This window comes from Paroedura picta, chromosome 4 (genome assembly GCF_049243985.1).
Source record: "Paroedura picta isolate Pp20150507F chromosome 4, Ppicta_v3.0, whole genome shotgun sequence".
NCBI classification, from domain to species: Eukaryota; Metazoa; Chordata; class Lepidosauria; order Squamata; family Gekkonidae; genus Paroedura; species Paroedura picta.
In genome coordinates, this window is record NC_135372.1 from 137,534,667 (window position 1) to 137,556,998 (window position 22,332).

General features: G+C 47.6%; 1 protein-coding gene across 1 annotated transcript in view; it reads right to left on the bottom strand.

The window, feature by feature from the left end:
- The window catches only part of LAMA5 (laminin subunit alpha 5), a 232,468-nt gene that overhangs the window by 140,116 nt on the left and 70,020 nt on the right, over window positions 1–22,332 (bottom strand). The window contains exons 4-6 of the mRNA XM_077335780.1: window positions 12,216–12,334; window positions 7,652–7,822; window positions 1,267–1,364 (exon numbers count right to left, since the gene is read on the bottom strand). Of these exons, the coding sequence (XP_077191895.1) occupies window positions 1,267–1,364; window positions 7,652–7,822; window positions 12,216–12,334 (388 nt within the window). The remainder of the gene's footprint in view (window positions 1–1,266; window positions 1,365–7,651; window positions 7,823–12,215; window positions 12,335–22,332) is intronic.

Sequence of the window (22,332 nt, forward strand, 5' to 3'; positions counted from 1 at the left end):
ATCCTGGCCCCCACCTGGTGGAATGAGCTCCCAGAGGAGATCAGGGCCCTGACGGAACTTGAACAGTTCTGCAGGGCCTGCAAAAGGGAGCTCCTCCACCAGGCATTTGGTTGAGGTCGACCTGAACCACCACATCTCTCCTGAGCCTCCCTCCGATGGCACCCACCCTAATTCCGCCCAATCCACTGGGCTTGCAGTATGAGTTAATGTTTCCCACATTTTCCTACTGTTCCATGACGCTTGTTGTTAATCTAAGTTATCTGTATTGTTTCTGTTTTATGTGAACTGCAATGAGCCTTCGGGGAGGGCAGTATATCAGTAGAATGAATGAATGAATGAATGAATGAATGAATGAATGAATGAATGAATGAATGAATGAATGAATGAATGAATGAATGAATGAATGAATGAATGAATGAATGAATGATCGATCGATCTGCACAGGTGCCAAAATGTATAGAAAATCACGGAGAAATCGAGGGGGGTGCGATCACACACAAAGCCCTGGAGGCCCAGAAATTTCCGACTGCCAACAAAACAAGCAAGCGAATACAAACGGGAACTTAGAAAATCAGCTGGTGATGAATAAGAACGGTACGGAGTTCAAGACGGTACGGAGAGTGTGTACATTTACTTTGTGCAATCTGACCATCTAACTGACCTTCTGACTTGCAATTGCTGTTTCTATACGTAACTGAACCAATCCTAAAAGAAGAAGAGTTGGTTTCTTTTACCCTGCCTTTCACTGCATGAAGGAGTCTCAAAGTGGCTTCCAATCGCTTTCCCTTCCTCTCCCCACAAGAGACACCCTGCGAGGTAGGTGGGGCTGAGAGAGCTCTGACAGCCAACAGCACTAACAGAGTTGTAACAAGCCCAAGATCTCCTAGTTGGCGGCGTGTGGAGGAGGAGTGGGGAATCAAACCCTGCTCGCCAGATTAGAGGCTGCCATTAAACCAAGCTGGCTCTCGAGGCTGGATCAATTGGATGCCATTTAATGTAATCTGCAAACACGACCCTTCCCCAAATCAGAGTTGGGGGACATGATCCTTACAACTCATGAGTCAGAGAATGGAATGTGGATCTATGCTGAAGATACAAGATAAATTACGGTCAAGAGCTCAATAAACAGAATTAGGATCACAGCATAAGAGCTCAAGTTCTGCCCCGAATTTTCTGAGTCTCTTGCTCTTTTTTACTGCTATGGACGGACTAATGCGGCTACCCATCTTGACGTATCAATATATTTAGACATAACGGGAGTCTTACCTGTAAGGATCTGTAGGGTCCTTGGCGTTGCAGACGTCAGCATGTCCGTGGCAGACGCACCGTCCTCCGATGCTGATATCCTTAATGCTGTAGTAATACTAGAAGAACACACAATGGTCTGTTTTTACCACGTGGCAGAAAACCACACACACACCCCGCCCCCGCCCCCCACACACCAAGGAACATAATCATGCCGCAAGGAGTCACGTCAATCAAGAGAAGTAGATTCCATGGTCATAAAATAGAATCATAAAATTGGGAGGGACCTCAAGGGTCATCTAGTCCAGTGGTCCCCAACCCTTTTATCACCGGGGACCACTCAACGCCAGGTACCACTCAACGCCTTCTACTGAGGCCCGGTGGGGGGGGGGGTAGTTTACTCCTCTACTCTCAACCACTGCCCTAGCGCTCTCTGATTGCTATGGTAATGTTTAAACATCCCTTCAAAATAAGATACAGACATGCCACAACAATGAAGTGTGTTGTAAAGGGCTGGGGGGGATGAAGTAAAGGGCCGGGGGGGAGAGAGAAGGCGTCCTTCGGGGCCCACCTCCAATTAGTCAATGGACCATATGTGGTCCGCGGCCCACAGGTTGGGGATCGCTAATCTAGTCAACCTCCTGCACAATGCAGGACCTCACAAATACCTGCCTACCCACAGTGACCCCAATTTCATGGCCCAATGATTCCTCCCCTCACAAATCAAAAATCTCCAGAATCCAGCCTGGCCTGGAGGAAATTCACCTACCATCCCACAGTAAAGGTAAAGGTATCCCCTGTGCAAGCACTGGGTCATGTCTGACCCTTGGGGTGACGCCCTCTAGCATTTTCCTGGCAGACTCAATACGGGGTGGTTTGCCAGTGCCTTCCCCAGTCATTACCGTTTACCCCCCAGCAAGCTGGGTACTCATTTTACCGACCTCGGAAGGATGGAAGGCTGAAGTCAACCTTGAGCCGGCTGCTGGGATTGAATTCCCAGCCTCATGGGCAGAGCTTTCAGACTGCATGTCTGCTGCCTTGCCACTCTGCGCCACAAGAGGCGCAATCAGTAATTCCCTGGGTATGCAAGGAAGGGCCACGAGAGACAAACCCTGGCACATCCCTCCCTGCCCACCCACTCACCATCTGCCTAAGTTCACAGCATCAGCATTTCTGTCAGATGACTCTCTAGCGTCTGCTTAAAAACTTCCAAAGAAGGAGAACCCACCACCTCCCAGGGAGGCCTGTTCCACTGAGGAGCCGCTCTAACTGTCGGGAACTTCTTCCAGATGTTTAGTCGAAAATCCTTTTGAATACTTTTTGGTCAACAGATCACAGCTTGCCCCCGACAAAATGATTCTTCAAGACAGCCGTTCTCAACATTTTTACCCCTGAGAAACTCCTTAAGTGGCGCGATCCTGCAGAATATGGTTGGGAAGCAGAGCTGGGCAAACTCCCACCTGGGACCCCTCCCCTTCCCACCCCCTCCAGGCCCATCATTGACCATTTGGGGATGGGGGGACAGGTCAACATGACCATATAGGCTCAGCTCAGTTGAGAAATGTTTAGAAATGTACAAAATATATACAAGGTGAATTCACTCCCACCCGTTCCGGCAACCTTTCCAGGGCCGCCAAGAAACCCCAGGGTTTCATGAAGCCCTGATTGAGAAAGCCTGCAAAAATCTTTCTGAAGATATGACTAGGGGAGACCGACCACTCTGCTACATCTAGTAGCTACACACACTGGATGATGTACGGGGTGTAAGGCTAATACCGGTTTGCGGTGACGTACTGTCGCAAGGCAACCCTGAAATGGCATGAGCAGCAATCAGCGGGTTCTTGACAGTAAAAACAGTTTTAAAAGGCTGCACTAAAGTTACGGCTGAAACCTGAACTCCGTACAGTACAGAATGTCTGTACAACTTTGGACCATACTGGAAAAGGAGACAAAACCAGCTTGGGTAGCAGTTGAACTCATGATCCCTCCAACTTATAATTACAACAACAATGGCAATAACTTTATTCTTATAGCCCCCCCTCCCTTTCCCAGTTGGCCTGATCTCATCCCGTCTCAGATGCTAATCAGGGCTGATCCTGGTTAGTAACTTTATGGGAGAGCTCCATGGGATGCCAGGGTTGCCTCTGAACATCTCTTGCCTTGACAATCCTTTGTAAGTCAGCTGGAACTTGACAGCAATTAGAATCACAGAATCATAGAGTTGGAAGGGACCTCCTGGGTCATCTAGTCCAACCCCCTGTGCCATGCAGGACTTCTCTCTCTCTCTGTCTCTCACTCTCACTCTCTCTCTTTCACTCTCTCTCTTTCTCTCTCTCTCTCTCTCTCTCTCTGTCTCTCTCTGTCTCTCTCTGTCTCTCTGTCTCTCACTCTCTCTCTCTCTCTCTGTCTCTCTCTCTCTCTCTCTCACTCTCTCTCTTTCTCTCTCTCTCTCTCTCTGTCTGTCTGTCTGTCTCTCTCTCTCTCTCTGTCTCTGTCTCTGTCTCTCTCACACACACACACACACACACAACTTCAGAAAAGTTACTTAAAAAACCCAGGCTCCCATAATAAACATATGCCTCTATTTTTACGTTGAAGTGTTTTGGTTTGCTAAAATTTCAGGGGTGGCCGAATTGTGGCTCTCCAGATGTTCACAGACTACAATACCCATGAGCCCCTGCCCATTCGCCATGCTGGCAGGGGCTCACGGGAACTGTAGTCTATGAACATCTGGAGAGCCACAGTTCGGTCCCCCCTGCCAGAGGCCCACTTCCCCAACACCCTGCGCCATATCTAGAGATGTCTGCCGTACACTTGCGTTGCTCCTGAAACAAAATGACTTTGAACCGAAGCAATGAAATTACGTTGATTTCAATTTTTGCTTTTTTTAATATGCCCCAAGGAAAATCTCGAAAGGTTCTAAATCCTCCGGAGATTCTGTTGCCGCGACAGCAGCTTCTGTTTCACGCAGATAATGCCTCTGGTTCCGTGAGATCAACCTGACAGCGAGCAGGCTAATTAAGAAGAATCACCATTTGTTCATTTAAATAACACTTCGGGGCATTCTGCTCCGAGTCTCGCTAGCTACCGCGAAGGCTCCCAGGCCTGGACTACGGCTTTACTAGCTGCGATAACACCTGCTTGTGTTTTGAGAGCTAATGAATGCAGGCTGGGATATTTCGCACCGAAAGCCCAGCAGCCTTGGCCAAGAAGCTGTATGCAGTAATCAGCAGGTGCTTCTAGCCCCCACCACACACACACACACAAACACACACACACACTTTTGGCAGCAGATTTTGGAGAGTATTTTCCCCCTTCCCTGACCAGAAACATTATCATGACAGTACCTATTGCATGAATGAAAGGAGCCTTCTGGTTTAAAAGGGACTTGAGAAAACCAGAATGCCAAACTGAAAAGGAACATTCCCCATAAGTAGCCAGCAAAGAGGCAAGCTCCTCTGAGAGACCTACGTTTGGTATTCCCCCCCTGATCCCCTCTCCCCAATTCTGTGTCCCTCCTCCCAACATGGGGGAAATTTGCCCCTTCTACGACAAACAGTAAGAAGACACAAGTTCTTCTCAAGGCGAAAAGAACTTCTAAGAGGTTTCTTTCTTGATTATCGACTGAAGACCGCGTTCCGTGCCAAGCGGCCAGAAATCCCCACCCCCTTTTATTCCATTCGTGGCCGTCAACTGGGATTGGAAGCCCCGGTGGCCACGCAGAGAGCCAGGACATTCTTCCGTGTCCCAGATGCTGTGATCGCCGTTTTACTATGTGAAACAAGATTCATCTGGACAGCTGTTGGGTTGGATCCCACGGAGGATTTGTACGCAAGGAAAGGAGGGGGTGGAATATTTGCTCTGCAAGACGGAGCTCTTCCACCAGGCTTTGGTTGAGGACAGGCTGCCAGCAATATCTAGGAAACCCCCATCCCCCAACTTTGAAATATCTATACATGGGGGAGGATGCTAGTGAAGACGCAGGGGCAATTTTACTGTCTGTTTTACGTTTTTTTAGCATGATGTACACTGCTCTGAGATGGCTGGGCCAAGAAGGATGGTCCTATAAGTCAGGGGTAGTCAACCTGTGGTCCTCCAGATGTTCGTGGACTACAATTCCCAGGAGCCCCTGCCAGCAATGCTGGCAGGGGCTCCTGGGAATTGTAGTCCACGAACATCTGGAGGACCACAGGTTGACTACCCCTGCTATAAGTCATTAAAAATAAAATAATAAACTTCCCTTTCTGCTGCAGAACTGCCAGTCCAGGTTATCCCAGGGGCATCCCCTTTCCCCTAGGAGCAGCACTGGGGGTTATTCTGGGATGCAACAAGAGGGGAAGGCAGGGAAGTTCTTCTCCGGAGCCAGAAATGCCTTTAATCTGCACTCTATGGCTTTCTGCACAGGGCGTTATTACCATCTCTGTCATAGCAACAATCATTTCAATGGATTTCACTTAGAGAGGACTGGTGTTCTTCTCATTTAATGATATCTCAATTTGGTAATGTTAGAGAAGCCTAGCCCAGGGAGACTGTGAGAGAATGATAAGGATTTCCGAGTCATACCCAGCCTACACAAAGCACTTAGTGCTCATAGGAATAATAACATCTGCCTTTTGCCCACGTGTTAAGTGCTATCAAGTCACTGTCAGCTCATAGCAATACTATGAATGAGTGGCAAAATGACCAAAATGTCCTTGCAAAGAAAGAGGTGTGGCTTGAGTCCATGTGTTGAGTTGGGTCTTCCTTTTTTCCCCACTACCTTTCACTTTTCCTAGCATTATTGACGTGGAACACATCTACTGGCACGCTCCTTGTAATGGAAATGATAACGGATGTAATGTCCATTGTCCTACTCCAGGGAGCGCGCCAGTAGATGGTGGCAGACGAGGCCCAGCACTAAGCCCCACTCACTCTGCTGCCGCCCATCTTCCGGGGCCATTCCAACCTTCAGGGGGGCGAGGATGGACTTGGAAGATGGACAGCAGTGGAGGCTGCCAAGGCCCGGTGCTGACATTGGCTTGCTGCACCACCAGTCTTCCACAGGCGGTCCTGCCTCAGGAGAGTAGAGACAGCCTCAGAATATCGGTGGCGACTGGTGAGGCCCGGCACTGAGCCCAGCTTGTTGCACTCTGCCCATTTTCCATGGCCGCTCCCACCCTTAAGAGAGCAGGAAGAACCTCAGAAGAAAGGCTGGAGCAATGGCGCAGCCAGCAAGCTTGGGATCAGGCCTCACCAGCCATCACCTCAGCCATTATGTGGAATGTGTTCCACGTAACGGCCGACAATTCATTGTCGTCCAATTTATTGTCCTTTCCAGTGACTCTTGTTTTCTCATAATGTGACTAAGCCTCAATTTAGTCATTTTTAAGTTTTAGGGAGATTTCAGTCTTGTCTAGATCAAGAACACAGTAGCCATAAAAGTCTTCTCTAAGGCCATGTTTCAAATGAATCAACGATGCAGAATGCTATATAATTTTCTTTCAAGCATCATCACACCCATAACGTACAAGTGAACAAGTTATCCCGACGACTGATGAAGCACAGTAATAAAGAAACAGCTTCTGGCTAAAGGCCGTTCACAAAAAATTACATCAATAAATCAAAGTGAAATTCCTACACAGAAATCACACGTATTTTGAAAACTGAGCAAATCCGACACATCAGGGATCCTATCTTCATACATTAAAGCAGCCCTTTTCAACCTTTTGACCATGGAGGAGCCCCTGAAATAATTGTTCAGGCTTCAAGGAGCCCCGGAAGTGATGTCAGCAGGCCACGCCTCCCTGCCACGCCCCCCTAGGAGTGCCATGTCACCAGAAGTGACATCACCACCCACATTTGCTCCCTCCCAGGCATAGAAACCATGAGAGAACTCGTGCTCAGGGAGCACTGTAAACAGCCAGTTCACTAGCTTGTGGCCGAGTCCATTAAAGTAGGAGAAAGTCTGCAGACCCCTTCCAGAGATCCCTGGGGGTTCGCCGCCCCCTGGATAGGAATCCCTGCCTTAAGTACCGAGAAGTTATGGCTTCGTATTGAATGCTCATGCAGCGATAACATTTGCATAGGATGGTCTCATTTTAAAAGTTTCGGCACTTTTTGGTGTGGAATTAGTGATGTGTGAAGCCAGAGGTGACTGAAATTCAGCCCATGGCTATTGGAGGGGTATTCATCATAGACTCTGGCCACACCGACTGCTAATGAATTCACTGAAAGCAGCCCACTGACAAATTGCTTCCTGCTGACCTGATCAGGAATTCATAACGGCCACTAATGGCTTCCTGCTTTGTGCAAAACGCATGGCAACTTTCCAAGGCAAGCGGTCCTATCCATGTAGACACCTCTCTTAACATTTGCTCCCACATGTGCCATTGGATTGACAACGACAAGAAACACCGAAACGTCTCACCCTCCGAGTCACGGTCGGGTCTCGTAAAGCCTTCCCCATCAGATGCCCAAGCAGAGTGTTGGTCCTCAAGAAGCGCAATCGGATGCTGGTCGCTTTGGTGAAATTCCTCAGGAGAGGGGAATAGGAGAAATTCATGGCCCCTGGACGCCCGTTCACCAGAGAGACCACAATCTGCCAGGGGAGAAAGAGAAGGGGAGGGAATTATCAGAAGGTTTCCGAATGATGTTTTTCTCTAAGACTAATTTTCCATAGCGATGGACCAATTAAGTTCTTACACGGGGAACACTCAGCTTCTAGACCAGTTCTCAACAAAGTCCCTTTGGAGCCAACGTGCCCACCAATACCTTTCCTTGCATCCACCAGGTGGTGGGGCCCAGTGGGGCTTTTGACCAGCAAGATTTCTGATTGGCCACTGGAATTTTGATTGGCAGTTCAGATTTCTGAACACTTTGCTTTGGAAGTAGCTGTTGGAAAATACCAATAAGGTGTTATTCAAGTATATTTTTGGCTCGGGCGGATTCAAAGGCACACCCTTAATAGTAACCCTGATGGATGGATGGATGGATGGATGGATGGATGGATGGATGGATGGATGGATGGATAGATGGATAGATGGATAGATGGATAGATGGATGGATGGATGGATGGGTGGATGGGAGAGTGGATGGATGGATGGATGGATAGATGGAGATGGATAGAGATGGATGGATGGATGGATAGATGGATAGATGGATGGATGGATGGATGGATGGGAGAGTGGATGGATGGATGGATACATGGAGATGGATAGAGATGGATGGATGGATGGATGGATGGATGGTCTAATCCGGTATATGGCAGCTTCCTTTGTTCATGTGTTCAATATGGTTGAAGTCAACCAATCCAACAGCATCTACTGGGCCCCCAGAAAACCCCTCCCCATGTGCTGAATCCTGAACCGACCAACCGATCATAGTTAGCAGGTTAATGTTGGCACCATTAGTATTGAAATATTATCTGGAAACTAGGGGCCAAGCCCATTGCATTTAGGAATACAATGGATACTAGATTGGGCGGGTGGGATGGAAGAACTCTGTGGATGGCCTCCCCCCCCCCCCAGGACCTGGAAAGGCTGCGGGCAGCTGTTAGGGAACTCACTGGCAGGGGCAGCTCTCACGGGGCAGGAATCTGCAGCCTCCGAGCCTCGGAGGGAAGTGGAAGGAGGAGGGGGTGGTGAGGGGTGGGGGACAGAAGGCGATTGATTAGCTGGCCGCTGGATGGACAGGCAAGCCGGTTGGAGGAGGAGGCACTCAGGGGAGGGACAGCTGCCCTGAGTGGGTGTTAAGTGCTGAGTGGCACTTAAGCCATGAGACCAGCTCCTCCTCCAGCCCCTTACCAGAAATACTGTGGAAAAGATATTACAGGAATTGTTGTCGAGTTATTGAAATCACTGTTGCTATTGTGTTTTATTTAACGTTATTGAATTATCCTGCACTTAATCCTACGTTCTATGTAAACCACCCTGAGACACAAGGGAGGGTGATACATAAAAATAATTAATTAATTAATTAATAGTGCATAGGCCAATATCCAGTGTCTTGGGGGGGGGAGTGGTATCCATATGTAAGGTTGAACTAACTCCCATCAATTCCCTCTCAGAGATGCGCCTGACCCACGGTGTCGGTGAATTAAAAAAAAGAAACCACTCTGGCAAAATCTCACAAGTTCATGAGTTAGTTGGAAGCCAGTGGCCTTATTTTAGAAAGCCTGGTTCCAATCTTAGCAGGGCCATGGCTTGAATTAACTCCCTTTAGTGGAAATCCTTGCAGAAAAGGAGCTAGGCAGATCCAAGAGAGAACAAAGTCTTACAGAAAAGACCTGTTGGGCTTTGACGTAAAAACGCAGAGTCATCAGTACGTCCCCTCTGCAATTTCCCTTGGCCCGTCCTAATAAAGGCCCCTTCACCCCTACGCCATTGGAACAGCACTTATTGCTTTCCGAACAAGCATGTCTGTGGGTTGAATGAACTCCTTACAAGCCGTCACAATCCTTCACTAATTCCAGCTGAGTATGTTAGGCTGAAGCACAGGATCGGCACAGCTGGAACAGTTCCGCCAACGTGACTCAAGATTACGGCAGAATTTAGCAACAGGATGTACCGGAGTTTCCCAGAACAGCGTCCTGTGGTCTATTATCAGCTGTGAATAGCTGGGGGTGGGTGGGTTTAAAAGGAAAGCCCACTGGGTTGGAAAGGGTCTAACCTGGGAGGAACTATGGCTCAGTGGCAGAGCATCTGCTTTGTATGTAGAAGGTCCCAGGCTGAGTCCCTGGCATCTACAATGTAAAGCAGGGGTAGTCAAACTGCGGCCCTCCAGATGTCCATGAACTACAATTCCCAGGAGCTCCTGCCAGCAAACGCTGGCAGGGGCTCCTGGGAATTGTAGTTCATGGACATCTGGAGGGCCGCAGTTTGACTACCCCTGATGTAAAGGATCAGGGTGATGTCTAAGACCTCGGTCTGAGATTATTCGCAGCCAGTTCTAACCTGAACAGGTAGAACTGACCTCGACAGACCATAGTTCTGATTCAATATGGTGGTACTGGTGCCATGAAATGCCATGAAGTGCCATGAAGTCACAATGCCCTGATCCCATGGGGCAGCATTTCTCAATTTTTTTACCATTGAGAAGCCCCTGAAACATTCTTCAGGCTTTGAGAAACCCCAGAAGTAGTGTGGTTGTCCAGGATATGGTTGGGATACAAAGCTGTGGACACGCCCACCCGGGGCCCCTCCCCTTCCCACCTCCTCCAGGCCCATCATTGGCCATTTTTTAGGGGCGGGATTGACATGACCATATACGGTCATATCACCTGGAAAATGTTTAACGAATTTTAAAAAATATTTTAAAAACAAACCAACTCCCATCCATTCGGGAACCCTTCCAGGGTCATCAAGAAACCCTGGGGTTTCACAAAATTTGGTGACTGGAGAACTTCTGCCTTCATTTTTAAAGCACATTTTTTAGCTGTTACAGCTGGATAAGGCTGGCCAGTTCTGGAGGAAGGCTCTGAAGCCGAAAAACTGGGTTCAAGAACTGGTCAGTATTTCTAGAAGTCTACCTCCTTTTCAGTCTTCTGTACAGCTCAATACTGGTTGCCTATCCTCAGTCTCCAAACCGGTCTCTTGAGACAGACTATCTGATCCCTTCTGATGCTGCCTCCTGACAGTGGGTGAAGTGTAGTAGTAGTAGTAGTAGTAGTAGTAATCGTAGTAGTAGCAGTAGTAATCGTAGTAGTAGTAGTAGCAGCAGCAGCAGCAGCAGCAGTATTTGTTACCCACCCTTTCTCTTCAGACTCCCAGTGTGGTACAGCCAAACAGTGGCTCTCCAGATATCCATGTACTACAATTCCCATGAGCCCCTGCCAGCTCAGGGGCTCCTGGGAATTGTAGTCCATGGACATCTGGAGAGCCACCGTTTGGCCACCCCTGGTCTAAACCATTTGGAGCAATTTCATCCGTAACTGCCTAATTTTTTGTTTGTTTTCTCTGGCATTCCCTCAGAGATTCCTCCCTGCTTTAATTGCGGTGTTTACATGTGTATTTCAGCTCTGGTTTTAATTTTTTTAATGATGGGGGGGGAATTGCTTGCTGGTTTTTAAGACATGTCGTTCTTTTGTACGTTTTTTAATTTGTTAGTTGCCTTCGTGGCAACTTATGAGAGCACGAAGGCGAATAAATCAATCCCAAAAATGTTCCATCTTCTGGCTTGTATTGCATTTTCCTAAACAGAAATGAGCAAAATTTATGAGCATCTAAACATGTTAAATATATTTCAATGCACCCGTGAACTATATTGAGAAAGGTACATTTGTTTACAGAATCTGAGCTTCCCAATGCAGGCCTTGGGCTAGTCACAGTTCTCTTAGGGCTGTTCTCCCAGACCAGTTCCCGCAAAGCTCTTTCAGTGCCACCTACCACACAAGGGCCGATTTCACACATGGAAAGGGGGCAGACATATGGAAGCTGGGCTAATCCCCGCTTCCATATGACGTTGCTGCCAGGATGTCACCCTCCCGGGCCTGGCATGGATCAGGCCCCAGAAGCCACAGGCTAAGGGAACACGGATTCTTCCCTTAGCCCACTGTGGGGGCCAATGGGGCCTGTCCCATAGCTGGCCTGTGTGGACAGGGAAGAACCAGGCCTTCCAGGCCCTAAGAGGGGGAGGGGGGGCAAAAAATGCCCTGGTTACATTGCATGCAATCCCACCTTCCTGCAAAATAAGTCCCATGGCCCCCTGCATGGTGGAACTAATCTGCCGCTGCTTTGTTTCCAGGGGGGACATTTCAGTGTCGGAGCAGATCCAGCACTGAAATGTGTCCCCCGTGTAGATACAGACTGCTGCAAAGCATGCAGCTCTACAGCAACGTACCAGCAGTGACCCTTTTTGGCTGCCCCCGTATGGAATGGACCACGGTGTCTGTAAGCCGCTCTGGGACTTGTTCAGGTAGTGGAAAGCGAGATATAAAAAAAAACAAAACAGCTCTTCTTCCCTGCATACAACGATGCACATCTCAGAGCACTCACCTCTCCATTCTCCAAAGGCACAATGCGGGAGTATTCAGTGGTGCAGATGACATCACTGTCTCGGGTGATTCTCTCCACTGTCTTCAGGCCAAATTTCTCTATGCAATCTCTCTTGGAGGCTAGAGAACAGAGTTAAGAGACACAAAGATCCAAGGTTTAGAAATGTGAGTTTCATCCTCAAATGCCCACTAAAGGACACTGCAGCAGGGGACAGAACAGGTGCGACTTGTGAGCAGACAGGTCTGCCTCACCTACCTCACAGGGTGTCTGTTGTGGGCAGAGGTCTTTACACCCCTCTTTTCACTGCCCGAAAGAGGCTCAAAGCAGTTTACAATCATTTTCCCTTCCTCTCCACCCAACAGACACCCTGTGAAGTAGGTGGGCCTGAGAGAGCCCTGACAGGACTGCTCTGTGGGAACAGCTCTAACAGGACTGTGACTAGTCCAAGGTCACCCAACTGGCTGCATGTGGAGGAGGAGTGGGGAATCAAACTTGGCTTTCTAGATTAGACGCTGCTCCTCTTAACACTAAGCTGGTCCAGTGAGGCTCTTTGGTTGCCTAGGGAATCTATTTAATTGCAGGCCTATATATTTCCATGAAAAGAGCCTCTTGTGGCACAGAGTGGTAAGGCAGCCGTCTGAAAGCTCTGCCCATGAGGCTGGGAGTTCAATCCCAGCAGCCGGCTCAAGGTTGACTCAGCCTTCCATCCTTCCGAGGTCGGTAAAATGAGTACCCAGCTTGCTGCTGGGGGGTAAACGGTAATGACTGGGGAAGGCACTGGCAAACCACCCCGTATTGAGTCTGCCAAGAAAATGCTGGAGGGCGTCACCCCAAGGGTCAGACATGACTCGGTGCTTGCACAGGGGGTACCTTTACCTATATTTCCATGCTTCATAGCCATTCAGGGCATGTAAAACATTTCGGAACAGGAAAGGAAAATTTAAATCTATCTTTTCAATGTTATTTTTTTAAACCCCTTCGTGGTTTAAAAATTGATCTCTCCTCCTGGAGGAACTGCACCTCATGTGTGATGTGAAAGGCTGTCAGGCGATTTAAAACAGAAACTGGAGTTGCCTGCCTTTGCTTCTCCCTCTGGGATGAGACTCTGCAGGTCCCCCCACCTCAACCCAGATGTCTCCTTGAAGGCTTACAACGGCTAGGTCTACAACAGTTCCTGTTGGATGGGCATGCAAAGTGTCTTCCAGTTACAGCCTACTTCTGATGACCTCGTAAAGGTTTCCAAGGCAAGAGATTAGCCATTGTCTGGCTCTGCAGAGCATTCCCTGGTCTCTTCCTTGGTGGTCTCCATCCAAATATTGACAAGGGCTGACCCTGCTTAACTTCCAAGATCGGACCAGATCAGACCAGTCTGGCCATCCAGGTCAGGGCAAAATGGGGAATCAAACCTGGGCCTAGGGATGGGCGATTCGGTTAGGATCAGCTGAAAAGTCTCCGAATCCTTGCTGATTCGGGCAGATCAGATGCATTTATTTTGGTCAGCGACCGGTAAAAAATACAAAATGTTAAAACACAATATAATCATAGAATCATAGAGTTGGAAGGTGCCATACAGGCCATCTAGTCCAACCCCCTGCTCAATGCAGGATCAGCATCAGCATCCTAAAGCATCCAAGAAAAGTGTGTATCCAACCTTTGCTTGAAGACTGCCAGTGAGGGGGAGCTCACCACCTCCTTAGGCAGCCTATTCCACTGCTGAACTACTCTGTGAAATTTTTTTTCCTGATATCTAGCCTATATCGTTGTACTTGAAGTTCAAACCCATTACTGCGTGTCCTCTCCTCTGCAGCCAATGGGAACAGCATCCTGCCCTCCTCCAAATGACAACCTTTCAAATACTGAAAGAGGGCTATCATGTCCCCTCTCAACCTCCTTTTCTCCAGGCTGAACATTCCCAAGTCCCTCAACCTATCTTCATAGGGCTTGGTCCCTTGGCCCCAGAGTTCCAAAATCCTTCATTTGTTCAATAGATCTATCCTAACCCTTGTACGTGTTTAGCCAGGCGCTTCTACATTTAATTGCTAATCTTGCAAATTTGGCAATAATACAGGATAAATTCTTATTTTTTTCCAAAAGGAGTTCCTTTAATTTGGCTTGCCTTGAAGCAGCCCTCAAGTCAGTGAAGGTGGAATCCAGCAATTGGTTGTAAATGGAGCAATCAAAAATCACATGTTCGGTATTCTCAATGTGACCATCCTGGCATATGCAAGTTCGTTCCTAGGGTGGAAGCTTATGATATTTTCCCTCTACCCATGCTGAAGGGAGAGCATTGTGGCACAATAATGTAAATACTGATTCGGGCACTTTTTGAGCAATTCCGAGCCAAATCACCTACCTCCCACCCATCCGGAAAACTCTTCCTGAGCCTTCGGGGAGGGCGGTATATAAATCTAAATAAATAAAATAAATAAATCAAGAAACCCCAAATTTTCACAAAGCCCTTGTTGAGAAAGCCTGCTTCAGACTGACATGGCTACCCGGATAAAAAGATTAAAATACGCAACAACAACAAAATCTGTTATTTAAATTTTTAAACTTAACAAAAACAAAACAATCACGATTCCCCCTTTCCCAAGAAAAGTCAAAGAGTTCAGTGGGTTATGACGTGGGTTTCAGCTGTCGCCGCTTGTGGATAACATGCTTAATTGATTAGGGAAGCACAATGCATTTCTGGATTAGTACCCAACACAACATTCTGACCTGTCATTTGTGAATAAAAGAAGAGCTTCAGAACCTAAACACAGCTGGGGGGCGCGAGCCTTCATGTGGTTTTCGAGCATCAAAGAGCCATGCATTTCCCGATTTTGGGCTCCTTGGGTGTTCCAGGAAAAAATGCATTTGTCATACTCCCATCACAGAGGAGGAAGAACAAGTATTGTATCCTGGCACCATTCTGGTTTGCACTGGAAAGCTCGGACTGTCATGAAAGGAAAGTTCATTTTATGCAGCCGAATAAGATTTGTGCCGGTAACATACAGGCCGATCCGACATCTTGGCACAATGCACGGTAGCAGAAAGAGATGTTAGATGAATTCCCAGCCTGCTTTGTGTTGGCCTGATAATTTCTTTAGGGCATTCCAGCTTGGGGTAGTGGTTAAGAGCAGTGGATTCCAATCTGGAGAGCCAGGTTTGATTCCCCGCTCTTCCACACGCAGCCAACTGGGTGACCTTGGGCTAGTCAAAGTTTTCTCAGAGCTCTCTCATCCCCATTTATCTCACCGGGTGTCTGTTGCGGGGAGAGGAAGGGAAGGTGATTGTAAGCCACTTTGAGACTCCTTCGGGTGAACAGTAGGGTATAATAACCAACTCTTCCTTCTTCAACTTAAGAATTTCAAAGGCAGTTTCTAACTATATCAGAGCAGGGATCTCTGTCCACTTCAATGCTAGCTTTGACTGGATAGAAAATTTCCTTCTCTTTCTAGAAGATCTATCTCCTTCCCTTGGTCCAAACTCTGCATGGGAATAACAAAACCAAAGCCAAGGATGCAGGTGGGGAGCTACAAGAGCTTGTGGATGCCCACGCTGAAAGACTGCTCAAGCTGAAGAATTTCTACTGAATTTATCTATTAAATCAGGAATTCCCAACAAGGGGTCCATGAACCCCCCAGAGAGAAGCTCTGCAGGAGCTTCAGAGGGGGTCTCCGCAGACTTTCTCACCCTGCCTTAATGGACTCAGCCACAAGCTAGAGAACCAGCCAATCCTACTGCTCCCCCTCCTGAGTGTGAGTGAACCTCAGCGTGAGTGAGCAGACCTTAATCACTTCCGCAGGGGCTGCAAGACAGAGCTGTTCCACCAGGCTTATGGCTGGGGCCTGAAATAACGACCAAGTGCTGAACTCGCCGCTAGAGACAGGGAAGATCTGCTCCACTAACCCTGGAACCCCCCTCATCTGCAATGTATTAATTGAGGGCGATTAAGATGTCTTCTACCCTTTTGATGGAATTTATTGTTTTTAATAATGTTGTCATATGCCCTGGGTGGTATTGGAAGGGCAGGCAAGGAAAACAAAATAAGATTTATTGATTCATTTATTGAAACATAAGAAGTGAACCGAGTTCTAAAACAAGACCTGCGGGACGCATCAATATTCTGAATTAGGATCCAATGGACACGGCTTGCCTTCCTGCCCCAAACCCACAAACACATACCACCCCCCCCCACACAACCCCCCCCCACACCGGGAAAAAACAAGTGTCGTCTTCAAGGGAAACAGAATAAAAAATGAGCAGAAGAGCCAACTGCAATTGCCTTTGCAGGACTCAATGCAAGACGCTTTGAAACTGGAAAAGTGTCGTCTCGTTAAAAGAAAAAAAACAATAAAACTGTCTTTTGTTCTTCTATCTGCAGGCAGAATCTAATGAGCTCATACATTCAAAGAAATAAAGGTTGGTAGCACACTCCAAGGGTAAAAAAAAAAAATCACTGTATAATTTTTCCAGATGCTCCACCGCCAGCTTTTTCTGCTTAAAAGATCATCATAAACTTTTAACTCACATCTTCTACCAATTACCGCTTACGCTCCCTGGAGGAGCTAGTCCTTAACATGTTCGGAGTGGTTTGGCTACTCCCTCCATGTTTTATAATGATATATTTGTAGAACAAGCTGGTGCTTCTTGGTAACATACGGATCGGATTCCGCTCTGGAAACCAAAAAGAAGCCTCAAACTGAGAAATTCTCATGTTCAATTTCCGTAATTTCTCTTTCCCAGGAATCTACCGGAGGAAGAACAGACTACCCCGTACGTCTGGTCAACCAGCGCCTGGTGTCTAGCAGCTGGAAGAAGGTGCTTTCTAGCCTCTCACAAGCAAAGAGGGCTTGTCTTCCAAGCCAAGTTGAGACCACAAATAATACAGACAAGGAAATTCCCCTCTTCCTTCCATGCTCAATAATGTGTTGATATACTAAGCTAATTGCCAAATGGGAGACTGACCCTGCCAACTAAATAAGGTCAAGTGGGTTTTGTTTTTGTTGTTGTTGTTGTTGTTGTTGTGACCAGGAAGCCACACATTTGGCTCCTCTCCTCCATGCCAGGATAGGGCTGAAAGGTTTCCCCCGTGGGAGGGGGGATAAGGGGTCCTGGTAGCTCTGAATGGGACCCACAGCCTTTCCCCTCCTACTTCAATGGACTTGTCCACAAGCTACGGAACTGACTCCCTACACCCAGGGGGCTTCGTGGGTACGCCGTGGGTGTAAAAATCAAAGGGGGGAGAGTTAATTGTGCCAAGGTATTATTTTTTATTATTATTATTTAATTTCTAGACCGCCCTTCTCCCAATAGGTCTCAGGGCGGTTTACAACATAAATAGTTAAAACACAATAAAATCCCCATAAAAACCCCAATTAAAAGTTACATATAACATATCACATAACATATAGCGGCGGTGGTCACAATTCTGATCTTAGTTCAGCCTGGTGGAGAGAATAATGTTCAGAAGAGGGTGGCACCAATACAATAGATCTAACCATGATCTCGGTGTTAGAGATCTCAGTATGGTGGGGTCTGGGCTGTCTTCTCAGCTCCTGCCGTTCTTTCAAGCCAACATGAGGCATAGTTGCCGTAGTAGTACTAAAGGTGTGGGTGGAAGCAAAAGAAGGACAAAGGGTACGGGTGGTGATGTCACTTCCTGTGACATGTCACTTCCTGTGACATGTCACTTCCAGGGCTGTGACAGGGAGGCATGGCCAGCTGACATCACTTCTGGGGATCTTCAAAGCTTGAAATATTATTGGGAGTCCCTGCTCTAGGGCAGGGACTCCCAACCAGGGGTCTGTGGGAGCTCTGGAGGGGATCCACAGCTTTTCCCCTCCAGCCTTATTGTTTACAAGCTAGGGAACTGGCCACTTCCATTGTTCCCCCTCCTCCATCCCAAGTATGAGTGAATTCTCTCGTGGTTTCTGCACCTGGGAGGGGATGGAGTCTGCATGCCTAATCCTGGTTTAAACCACTTCCTGTGCCTCCCCCCATTGGTCCTCCTTGAGCGTGACTGTTAACATGGGTGGTGGTGTCACTTCCGATGACATGTCACTTCCAGGGGGCGTGGCAGGGAGGTGTGGCCAGCTGACATCACTTCCAGGGCTCCTCAAAGCCTGAAAAAGTATTTCAGGAGGCTCCTCCATGGTCAAAATTTTGAAAAAGATCGCTCTAGGGGAAAAGTCTGGAGATGAGCTGTAATTTCAGGGAACCTCAGGTTCTACCTGGAGGCCAGCATCCATACGTCAGGAGAAGGAGCACAGTCATGGCATCCAAAAACTTTGGAAGGCTTATGGCTTAGTTTTTAAATAATTGTTTTTGGGACCAGGCATCAATACAGTACACAGTACACAGCAGCGTGAAACAGAAAATGTTTCATGGGAATGCACTCTGTCTGTTTCGGATGCTATCTGTCTTCCGTCTAGAAATTCCTGCAAGTCTTTCCTGAGTAAAGTCAGCATTAACTTTCCAATAAATATTTGAAATGGCAGATAAGGAGCCGGCAAGGCAGGAAGGAGATAACAGGGACCCATCACAGGAATATAATAGCCTCAGTGAGCTATTTTTTTTTTTTGGGGGGGGGTTCCCCAGCAGGTTTCTCTAATCTTTACTTGCAGTGCAGGTTTAGGATAGAGAAAGTGGATTTCTGAGTGCTTTATCACAGAATCATAGAACCATAGAGTTGGAAGGGGCCATACAGGCCATCTAGTCCAACCCCCTGCTCAACGCAGGATCAGCCCTAAGAATCCTAAAGCATCCAAGAAAAGTGTGTATCCAACCTTTGCTTGAAGACTGCCAGTGAGGGGGAGCTCACCACCTCCTTAGGCAGTCTATTCCACTGCTGAACTACTCTGACTGTGAAATTTTTTTTCCTGATATCTAGCCTATATCGTTGTACTTGAAGTTTAAACCCATTACTGCGTGTCCTCTGCAGCCAGCAGAAACAGCATCCTGCCCTCCTCATGTCCCCTCTCAACCAGACAGAACTAACCAATACAGTATCCTCCTTAAACAGATATAGAAAACTATTTAAAACCAAGATGCAAGTTAGATAAACGAGCAAGGAAAAACCTCGTCCTATTAAGAGTCACTATGTGCTATCAAAAATATAACCTCTACCTTACTCTAGACATAATCTGTGGTGCACTCCAGCTCACACATCCAAAACAGAATTATATCCTTCTATAAATCTATTAAACTCAGGTTTAGAAGGGTGTACCTCTACTCAGGATTGCACTGCTAGATTCTCACAGATCAACACTAGCTCAGGAAACCCTCTCCTGACATACCACAAGCAACAGGGTAAACCAACTAGAAATGGGCACAAACCACTTCACAAACCAGAATTCGACACAAACCTGGCCGGTTCGGTCCCTCCGACAGACGTTCAGGGAAGGCACCTTTCCCAAACATTTATCGGACTTTTGTCCAGTTCCCTTTGGCTGTTTGCGCCATTTAAACGCTGTGCAATGTGACTCTCTGGTGGGACTATTAGGTTTCAATGGCTGCAAGCCATTTCAACACTCAGTTTCTCCCCCCCCCCCCATTAGGAGCTATTTCACTGGTCAGTTTCACTCCCCCACCGCCCCGCCCCCAAGCAGCAGGGGTGAGAAACGATCTGGGAAATAGCTGGCAGCCAATTCGGGGTGGGAGGGGGTATGGATGAGAGGGGTGGGAGGGAATTTGGAGTGGGAATTCTAATTGCAGGATGTTTTAAATTTTGATGAGAAACGTTTTATTTATTCATATTTATTAATACTTTGATTTTTATACCACCGCTCTTCCAGGGGTCTCCCGGCGGTTTACATAAAACAATAAAAGTACAATAAAACCCCCTAAAAACACCCCTTACAACAATAAATAGTTTAACTGCTTTGTAAACTACCCTGAGGCCACTTGCAGGCTATAAAACAGGGGTAGTCAAAGTGCGGCCCTCCAGATGTCCATGGACTACAATTCCCATGAGCCCCTGCCAGCGGTCGCTGGCAGGGGCTCATGGGAATTGTAGTCCATGGGCATCTGGAGGGCCGCAGTTTTGACTACCCCTGCTATAAAAATAATAATAATAATAATATTAATAATAATAATAAAATACAACCACGGCTGACAGGTGCACCCATACCACTGTTTGGCTGGTCCATTTTGCTCCCCCCCCACCACCATTACCTCTTTTAGCTGCAAAATTATATGCATCTGTGATAGATTTTCATAGCATTCAAATGGGTATATTTCAGTAATTGACTTTAAACTAATAAGTTATTAAGAAGCAGCACAAGGCAGGGATTTTCACAGCGTTGAATTGGAATGCCCGGAAGAGCTTTAGCAGCTAAACTTTTTGTTTGCATTGTAGCTGTTAACAGTGTAGGAGTCAGCCACCCAAAACTTTGGCAATTCTTCCAGTGTCTTTCTTCTGGAATTCCCAGGCCTCTGGAAGCCTGGAAGGAGACTCTGCAGAACCCACCACGCTGCCTAAAAGCCATTGGGGCAAGGAAACAATCATCAATAAAGAAAAGTATTTAGCACAGTAAAAGGAAAGAGGGTGGATTGTGCTGATGTTTTGCTTCCTGGCTCTATCAAAACACACGCTGACATGCTTTGAAAACAGTAGGTACAGGGGCATCAGATGGAGTGAACATGCTCAGAGATCTGCCTTCTCAAATTGAGAGGTTCAGTGCCTTGAGAAGAGCTTTGTTTATATATCCCGCTTTTCACTACCGGAAGGAATGCCAAAGCAGCTTGGAATCGCCTTCCCTTCTTCTCCCCGCAACAGACACCCTGCGAGGGAGGTGGGACTGAGAGAGTTCTGATAGAACTCCTCTGCAAAAACAGAAGCCTGTTCCACTGAGGAACCACTTTAACTGTCAGGAAATTCTTTAATAGAAGAAGAAGAAGAAGAAGAAGAAGAAGAAGAAGAAGAGTTGGTTCTTATATGCCGCTTTTCCCTACCCGAAGGAGGCTCAAAGCGGCTTAGTCACCTTCCCATTCCTCTCTCCACAACAGACACCCTGTGGGGTAGGTGAGGCTGAGAGAGCCCTGATATTACTGAAGAAGAAGAAGAGTTGGTTCTTATATGCTGCTTTTCCCTACCTGGAGTCTCAAAGTGGCTTACAGTCACCTTCCCTTTCCTCTCCCCGCAACAGACACCCTGTGAGGTGGGTGAGGCTGAGAGAGTCCTGATATCACTGCTCGGTCAGAACAGCTTTCTCAGTGCCGTGGCGAGCCCAAGGTCACCCAGCTGGCTGCATGTGGGGGAGTGCAGAATCGAACCCAGCATGCCAGATTAGAAGTCCGCACTCCTAACCACTACACCAAACTGGCTCCTCTTTTTCCCCTTAAAATAAGCACCCCCTGTATTCTTTCATTCAAACCATTTATAAATGAGCAACGCAGAACCCAGGACAGATCCCTGAGGCACTCCACTCATCCCTCCTCTCCAAGAAAATGACGGAACATTTACAAGCAACCTTTGGTTGCGATCTGTCAACCACTTCTTGATCCACTGAACAGGAATAGGATCCATGCCACGTTTTACCAACTTGTCAATAAGAATTTCAGGTGGAAGATCTTTGTGAGGGTCACCGTGCTGTGATGGCATCTGCTGCCCAAGCCATATAGATATGTCCATAGCCAACAAAATCTCCAAAAGCTAACCAGAAGCCATCTGGGCAAAAGGACCCCCTCCATGGTCCCACCCACCCCCACCGTCAAAAAACACTTGGGAAGCACCAGGAAAGCTGCTGGCAGGCAGTGTGGGCACCACGCAATCCTGCATTCTGGGATCATGTGTGACATACAAGGCATGCTCGCTAGCCAATGGCAGACTCAAAGTGATACGGGCCTCAACCAGACCCAGGGCTTCCTCCACTCTGGTGCCAGCCTGGCGGAACGCTCTCCTGTATGAGATCAAGGCCCTGCAGGGGCTCAAAACAATTCCGCAGGGCCTGCAAGACAGAGGAGTTCCGCCAGGCCTCTGGTTGAGGCCAAGAGGAATATCAGCAATAGAAGGCCTCCCTGCATAGACAATGACCATCTGGACACCATACAGCTCATTCCACCTCACCACTCTGTTCCCCCACTGGAGGGAAGGTGGGGAGTCCCTGAGTTTTAAGACAGGCATAAATAATTG